This window comes from Rutidosis leptorrhynchoides, chromosome 7 (assembly GCF_046630445.1).
Source record: "Rutidosis leptorrhynchoides isolate AG116_Rl617_1_P2 chromosome 7, CSIRO_AGI_Rlap_v1, whole genome shotgun sequence".
In the NCBI taxonomy this organism is placed as follows: domain Eukaryota; kingdom Viridiplantae; phylum Streptophyta; class Magnoliopsida; order Asterales; family Asteraceae; genus Rutidosis; species Rutidosis leptorrhynchoides.
The window spans coordinates 81,645,558-81,654,507 of NC_092339.1; the positions used below are offsets into that span (position 1 = coordinate 81,645,558).

The 8,950-nt window shown below is 30.5% G+C and overlaps 1 protein-coding gene across 1 annotated transcript; it reads right to left on the bottom strand.

Moving 5' to 3' along the window:
• Window positions 1–46: 46 nt before the first annotated feature.
• On the bottom strand, window positions 47–3,845 carry LOC139859387 (uncharacterized). The gene is made up of 13 exons (XM_071848177.1): window positions 3,642–3,845; window positions 3,442–3,542; window positions 3,241–3,327; window positions 2,687–2,834; window positions 2,388–2,591; window positions 1,989–2,135; window positions 1,709–1,848; window positions 1,453–1,620; window positions 1,272–1,353; window positions 989–1,142; window positions 767–880; window positions 611–675; window positions 47–55 (listed from the first exon to the last, which is right to left on the bottom strand). Exons 1-13 carry the CDS (start codon window positions 3,843–3,845, stop codon window positions 47–49), a joined length of 1,623 nt encoding a protein of 540 aa, XP_071704278.1.
• Window positions 3,846–8,950: the final 5,105 nt, after the last annotated feature.

Below are 8,950 nucleotides of genomic sequence, written 5' to 3' on the forward strand. Positions count from 1 at the left end.
CATTTGTATCTAAACATGCCCCTTTGTAACATGTCCCAATCATTCTCTAAAGTTCCTGTAACCATAAGACCAAAAAAACAGTAAGCTTTAAATTTAACATGTTCTTGCTAACTTGCAAAATAATTTACGCATTATTAAGGGTAATTAAGATTGAGATATCTGAATATCTGATCTGGGATTTTGTAGACAAGCAAAAGGGTAACTCCAAATTTTTATTTCCTAAACATCCCCACTCAATGCATTGGTTACTATTAAGCTTATACGTTCTTGTAACCTCAACAAAAATTACCAAAAAATTGACCTTTTGTACAGAAATCAAGATATCTGATTCCAGACTTTTAAAAAGGTGCCTTGGGTTGATTTGAATTATTTTCTTATATATTCCCACTTACTATATTGGTAAATTTAACTTACATGTTCTTGTTAACCTCAACAAGATATTTTTGTGCAATCTCAGTGTATAGTGGTAATCATGATATCAGATATTCTAAATTACTATTTTGAAATCAAGATATCGTATTATATTACTTTTAGGAATATTCCCATTTGCGAAATCGCAAAACCAAAAAAAAGAGTACCTTCATGTAGAAATATATTTTTCAACCAAAACCTTTTCTTGGTCATTGTAAGTAAACCAATTTTCATCAGAAGTAATCTCATCTCCATAGCAAGAATCTGCAAATTGAATCATCTTAGGGGTAAATACGTAACTTTACAGTTTGAGTCAGCTACATAATCATGAAAACAAATTGAAGCTAACACAAACCTTGAACCAAAATGCCAATCGTATCAGCGTGACATCTCAACCTCCACAATTTACAGCCTTTTCTGTCCAAAAGTATGGGCTCTGATCTAACAACAAACGATTGATGTGGTACCTCTAAAAAGTTGAATACAAATAATGAGCTAAAGGTATAAGCTTTTAAGCCCGTGGTACAACTACTATATACAGTACGGACACAAAAGTCGAATTAATGATCCTACAAACCTCTCAATTCTAAGGAATTTGCAAGAGTTTGAGCAGTTTCAGCCTTAACTTTCGAAATAAGTTTATTATGTTCAGCAAGCGAAAGTGGGATTCCACTGCGCGAAAGAATAGCTTTTGCCACTTCATCTTGTACCTTCTTCTTCATGTTTTTCTCCTACATTCACACACACCGTTAAAAGCAAAATAATAATAATAATAATAATAATAATAATAATAATAATAATAAAAAATAATAATAATAATAAAAAAAAAAAACATTATTTTTATGAAAATAGTAAAATACCTTCTCTCTATTAGCAATCAACTTCTCTTTAATTTTCTTCTTTTCTACCAAATTTTGCTCCTCAATCCACAACCTCAACTTTCTATAACCAACAAAACGAATAAACCAATCAGATTTAATCATTAATCATACATTAAGTAAGAAAAGATATAAAATTTAATTCGATGAAAGTCGACTTAACGCAGTTTCAAGAGTTTCATCACATAAGAAATTCAAAAGCCTGAGCTTTTTCGAAAAGTTCATTTCATCATATCCATCATTAAACCACTCCAAAAGACTATCTTTCAATGTATACATGGATTCAGATATACATTCTTTAAAATCTTCCAACCATGATTTTCCAGAATATCTGCATAATGTTTAAACCCGGTTAAGATCTACACAAAAATGTAACTACAAATTTATATATTAAATTAAATTTTAAAATAATAACGTACTTCTTCCCTAGATCTTCTTCTATAATAGAGAGCAATCTAACATGGAACTTAACAATTAGTACTTCACGTCTTTTATTTGTATTCGCGCAATTTAGTTCACGAAGTAAAATTTCAGGCTCCCCTTTCTTTAACTCAAGAACCTATATTACAACAAAAAGATTCAAACTTTAATAAATGAAAACTCAAAGGTTCCAAATCTAAACGTCTAGATTCAAGGATAGTAACTTTAGATACCGAGTTCAACAAAAAGCTTCCAAATTTTATGATTTCATAAACTTACCTCTCCGAACGTTTCGCAAAATTCTAATAACTGCAACGCATGTCCAATATCACCTGACGGCATATCGATGCCGTCAACGTTCGTTAACTCTGTACCCTCCGGGAGTTCAATCTCCACTTTTTCGTCGTCTTCGATATCCTTCTCATCCTGCCAAAACGTTATTAATTAGATCCTCAAGGTTTGTATATATCTTATAAACTGTAGGGTGGTGATATATGCAACACCATATTTGTATCCTACAACCTGTTAATGCACAGTACTGGTAGATATATCAAAAAAGATGGCGGATATATCAATGCCCTAAACTGTATGATGCACAACGATTTATTATAAAGCAATTATGTACTTCATGTTCTTTTAGGTCTAATTTTTATGACATTTTATTAAACTTCGGCTTACCTCATTTTCACCATCCTCTTCTCCTTTTACCTCATTTTCGCCATTATCTTCGTCGTTTACTTCATTTTTGTCATCATCTTCTTCGTTTAACTCATTTACGTCACCATCTTCTTCTTTCACCTCATTTTCGACATCATCTTCTTTCATCTCATTTTTGACATCATCTTCTTTTGACCGTTTTCTTTTCGGTTCATCCGTTGTCTCCTGCAAGTTACATTTAACAATGGCCCATGTGAGATTTCCGAATTCAGTCGTGTTTTACCCACGTGGGATGTAAATAAATGTAAAAAAAACTGGACCTTTTCAGAAGCTTTTCGCTTTTTTCGACCTTCGGATTTTTTAGTACCTGCAGTACCATTCATATTTAAAAGATTCGAAACCGAAGCAAACCCATTTTTCTTAGCAGTATGAATAAGCATCCCAGTTGGACCGCATCCTCTCTTCTTCCTGCAACACCCTCAATTTCAATTTTATTAAAAAAAAAAAATACAAAATGGTATTTTTCACCGAATAAAATCACTACATTCTTAAGTCAAACAAGTGCTATAGTTTGACTTATAATGTCAACGTAGTACTTCATAAGTCCAAAACTGGCACATATCCTTATTACCAATTAAATACCAACAGGTTACACATATTACATTTGTACCAATATTCACATTGTATGCCAAAACATTCTTTAAAGATTAAAAGAATTATATTCTTTTTCCTAATTAAAAAGCATATCCAATTTATCAAAGTCAAAATTCAACATTCTTATTTGGTGGATCAGATCTTAAAATTTACATTTACAGCATATATCTAGAAACAAAAAACAGAACAGAAATTAAAATTAAAATTAAAAACTACTTACATGCAAAAACTGCAATTACAAATGCCTCTACATCTTGGGCATTTCCAATCCCCCAATGCAACAGCTTCTTCAGCATTCTCTCCATATCTACCTCAAAAAAAAAAAATTTATTTTATTAATTTATTTTTAATAATTAATTAAAAAATTCAAATGCTAAATTTCCTAAATCAGTCAGATCCAAACAAAATAAATCAAAATTACCTGTTCAATAAACAAGACCGACATACATTAAGTGTACATTGCTTCTTGTTATCCATCTGATGTGTACAACTTGCTACAAAATCCATAGTCTTTTGTCTACACTGATAAAACAAAAAAAAAGGCACAAACTTTATCATTTTTAGTCTTTTAGATTCACATAAAACACACACATTGCATGGATTTATGATAGATATATGTACCTGGTGACAAGTTTTACCATTTTTGGAATCATAAATTCGGTTGCCAACAACACGCACACCAGGAGATTTTGTACGTTTTGGTGTTGAAGCTGAAGGGTTGTTGTTGCTGTCTTTTGGAGGTGTTTTTGGGAGAGTTGACTCAGTTTGAACCGGGGGTGTTTTGGTCTTTTTTTTCTTGGTCTTTGTGGAGGATTTTGCAGCCATGGATGTGATCGGAATCGGAAAATGAGATCGCCGTTCCGGCGAAATGTGACTGATTATTACTGACTGATGGAGTCTTTTTCCTCTCAACAGCAAGTTTTTCTGTGAGGTGGGTGACCCCACATATACACCAATAAATTTATACTTATATACTCAATGTTGTAATATTATATATATATATATATATATATATATATATATATATATATATATATATATATATATATATATATATATATATAAGTGCCAGGATCAATGGGGAAGTAACCAATCGGGAGGAAGCGGGAGAAGCAAAAAAAAAAAATTTTCGTTTTTTTTGAATTTTTTTTTTCCCGGCATCAAGATCACACGAAAATATGTACATTAAGAAGAGACACTTCGTGATGAATGTTATTATTTAAGCGGGAAAACGATCGACAAAAATAACATTCAAGATAATATTGTTCGTGAAGAATATGAACGTTTTTTTTTCCATGTTTTGTGAAGTAAAATTTAGCCCGATTTAGAGTTTAGGGTTTAGGGTTTAGGGTTTATTCCATAAACCCAAAACACCAAACCCTAAACCCTAAACCCTAAACCCTAAACTCTAAACCGTTCGTGTTAAAAACTCAATCTAAATCCTAAATCTAAACCCTAAATCTAAACCCTAAACCCTAAATTTCTAAACCCTAATATCTAAACCCTATAAACCCTAATATCTAAACCCCAATAGCTAAAACCTCAAAATACGCTCGAAAAACACGATAATTGTTATATATTACTTCTTCGAGCGTTTTCCCGCCAAAATAAAAATATTTATCACAAAGTGTCTCTACTAAATATTCATATTTTCATCTCATCTATAATGTTCGTGAACAAAGTTTTTCCAAAAAACGAAAAAAAAAAAAGTTTTTGCTTCCCCCCGCTTCCCCCCGAATGGCTACTTCCCTCTTGATCCTACCACTATATATATATATATATATATATATATATATATATATATATATATATATATATATATATATATATATATATATATATATATATACACACTAGGTTTTTGAGCCCGTGCGTTGCACGGGTGTGTAACAAACCGTGCAAAAAGTGTAATTCGTAGTTCATATTAGTATGTAAATAGCGATACTAAAAAAATAGGAAAAGTATAACAGTTATTTAAGAGCCTGTGGTGTTGACAAATTTTAAAAATTCTTTTCAGTTTAAAGGCTCGTGGTGTTAACAAATTTTAAGAGTTCTTTTGAGTTTAAGAACCTGTGGTGTTGACAAATTTTAAAAGTTCTTTTGAGTTTAAGAGTCTGTGGTGTTAACAAATTTTAATAGTGGTTTTGAGTGGTGTTAGTAACTTAATATAAAGGGTTAAAGCCATAAATATGCTATGTACTTTCATTGTTGTTCCAAATTCCAATGTAGGCTATCTACTCCGAAAAATACCAATGTAGGTTATATACTTTCAAAAATTGTACTCATGTTAACAAAAATGACCTGCTACCGGCTATACCGGTTAAAATGATTATTAATTAATCTAGGTTGTAGAGCTCGTGCGTTGCACAGGAGGGTAAAATAACCGTGCAAAATTAATCGAGTTTATCAAACAATTATTGTTGTGACCTATAAATAGAATAATGTCAACAAAATGTTATATGATAGATTTTTGAGCTCGTGTGTTGCATAATTGTTAAATAGCATGGGTGGATAAAATAACCGTGTAAAATTAATCGAGTTTATCAAACAACTATTGTTGTGACCTATAGATAGAATAATGTCAACAAAATATTATATGATAGATTTTTAATTTTTATTGTATATATTATATAAAAATAAAAAATATATATATTAATATAATAAAATAAAATACGCGTATATATAGTGAATTTAGCAAAGTAGCTGCCCATTGATTCATGAATGAACGAACCTTAATTTGTAAGTCAAAGAAGAAGCGTACTACGTACAAATAAAATAAAATAAGAGTATTGAATAATAATAGAGTACTTGTTATGATACCACAAAGTCAAGATAAGGTGGCTATGTGGATGTCAATTTTGTATACATAACTTACGCATGCAGAGTAATAGTTATTTGCACAGTAAACTTTGCATTATAAATAAGGCATCCATATTTGCCATTCAAACTTGTACCTAACTTTCATAATATAGAAAGTTTCTTCATCTTATCTTTATTCTTTATTCATATATACATATATTAAGAAGTCTTTGCTAAGATCAGCCATAAAGGTTGTTATAAACCACTAGAATTATAACACATTATCAGCACGAAGTGCTCCGTATAATCAAGGTTTATCTAAGCAAGCACATGTTACTAATCAAGGTAAGAAATTCCTTAACGATATCTTCTATTATTTATTAGTAAGGTAAATATTATTATCATAAGTAAAATTATATTTATGTAATCTAACTTTTATTAACTTCACTAACATTTATATTTATGTTATTTAAGTTATATATGGTCGGTTATACCGCCTGAATTATATTTATGTAATCTAACTTTTATTAACTTCACTAATATTTATATTTATGTTATTTAATTTATATATGGTCGGTTATACCGCCTGAATTATATTTCTGTAATCTAACTCTCCAACAATGATGATACATATATCAAATTAATAAGATATTAATGCAACGTTTTAATTAAACTATGAAATTAAGACAAACAGTGAGAAATGTTCTTATTATTTCCCAATTTCTATCATTTGGGCTGACTTCATCACTTCAAATGAATTTTTAATGTAAATTGGGATAAGTGACAGGTTTACTTTAATCAGTATCTATCTTAGGTGGGCAAAATCGGTAGGTATAAGTTTTTAAATTTGGCACTTATGGCCAAAAGCTACCAAAGATGGTGCTGTCACATCTAAATAAGTATTTTTAATGCCTAGATGATAATACAACTTATGTGGCATGCTTCCTTCAAACCTTCCTAAATCAACTATAATGACCTATTAGCATATAACACGAACTCCCTTAAATACTTCAATACCACGAACGAGCTAAATTAAGAGGAAAAAAACGTCCCTTCGGTTATTTTCATAGTTCACTAGTTATTTTAGTCATAGAAGGATTTGGGATGTTAGTTTTGAAAGTAATCACATTATATTATATTAACTAAATCAAATCAAAATCAAATAATAAAGCACAATAAAACGTTGTATCGTACCTAATGATTAAATGTGCTTCTAGTAATTCACATAGTAATGATCAATTATCAAGGTGATGAGTGTTTGACTAATTGACTTATTCAGATAATTATACACCATTCAGGTTACCCTAACCCTAGTAATTGATGTTGCAATTGTTTTCACAACACCAGAATCACTTGTAAAGATCATTAGTTAACCTTGAGCAACAAAAACTATGAGTGGCTAATTGTATACATAAAATTTACATATCACAAAAATAGTAACTAAAATCAAGAAAACACTCACTTTCTTGAATACATGAACATCTTCTTTATCTCTACAAATAAGTCCCAAAAGAAAAGAAAAAGAGAAAGAATCTGTTGAAAAATCTTGATTAAATAAACCCTGAGCTACCTTGAGACTTGAATGGTTTGAATTTTCTAAGATGCCTAGCTTGTTATGTATCACTCATAAATAATGGTTTTAGACCATAACGCATATGTTTATTAAGTGTTATCTTTTATGTACTTCAGATTTTAACTTGTTTGCAGGTAATATAATTTGATTATCTTGGTAAAATATAACTCATTATTTGCTTATCTTATTTAAAGTTTTAGTATGAATCCTGCTGAAATACAACATCAATTAAATGGTAAAGACCTATGTATTGCAGATAGTGGTAACATACACACTATGATCAAATCTAAGAAATATTTCATTGATTTAAATCAAATGAAGGAATTAAAAATACTATATCAGGTCTTGCAAACTTGATATAAGGAACGAAAAAGGCAAAAAATTCATATTACCAAATGGTACGAATTTTCTGATAAACAATGTTTTGTATTCTCCCAAATCAAAGAGAAATTTGTTAAGTTCTCTGATATATATGATTATCAATCAATGATAACCGGAAATGAGAAATACCTATGTAGCACCGAAAAGCGCATAGAATAAAAAGCGCGACGCATATGATTAAAAGCGCATATGATGAAAAGCGCAGCGCATATGATTAAAAGCGCATATGATAAAAAGCGCATATGATGAAAAACGCAGCGTATATGATTAAAAGCGCATATGATAAAAAACGCAGCGCATATGATGAAAAGTGCATATGATGAAAAGCACAGTGCATATGATTAAAAGCGCATATGGTGAAAAAGGATATATGATGAAAAGCGCATATGGTGATTAATGAAAAGCACATATGGTGATTAATGAAAAGAATATTGAGAAAGAATCACCAATGCTTCTTGAAAGAATTCAAGGTTATATATATGGACCAATTCATCCATCATGTGGACCATTTTGATATTTCATGGTTCTAATAGACGCATCTAGCGGATGGTCTCATGTTTGTGTGTTATCAAGCCGTAATATAACATTTGCAAAGTTTCTTGCACAAATTATTAAATTGAGAACACATTATTCTGATTACACCATTAAAAGGATGAGACTTGATAATGCTGTTGAGTTAACATCTCAAGCATTTAATGATTATTATATGTCTACATGGATTGTTGTTGAACATCCAGTTGCTCATGTGCATACACAAAATTGATTTAACTGAATCAATAGATAAACGCTTACATCTAATAACTAGACAATTGGTAATAAGTACAAAACTCTCAATATTTATATGGGGACATGAAAAATTACATGCTGCGACATTATTTCATATTAGACAAAATGCAAGTCATAAATATTCTCCCCTACAACTTGATTTTGGCCGAGAGCCAAATATTTCCCATTAGAACATTTGTTTGTGCAGTATATGTTCTAGTTGCACAACCACAACGCACTAAAATGGGTCTTCAAATGAGGATGGGGATATATATATATTGAATATGAAATATCTTCAATTATAAGATATATTGAACCCATGACGGGTGATGTTTTTACAGCACGTTTTGCTGATTGTCATTTAAAAAAAAATTATTCCCTATATTAGGGGAGAAAGGAAAAATAAAGAAAA

Excerpts from the sequence above, each read along its gene's own strand:
- LOC139859387 (XM_071848177.1), bottom strand. The coding sequence starts at position 3,845 with ATGGCTGCAAAATCCTCCACAAAGACCAAGAAAAAAAAGACCAAAACA. Across the intron at positions 881-988 it reads AAATTCCTTAGAATTGAGAG|AGGTACCACATCAATCGTTT; the intron begins GTTTGTAGGATC and ends TCAACTTTTTAG. Across the intron at positions 676-766 it reads GATTGGCATTTTGGTTCAAG|ATTCTTGCTATGGAGATGAG; the intron begins GTTTGTGTTAGC and ends TTCAATTTGCAG.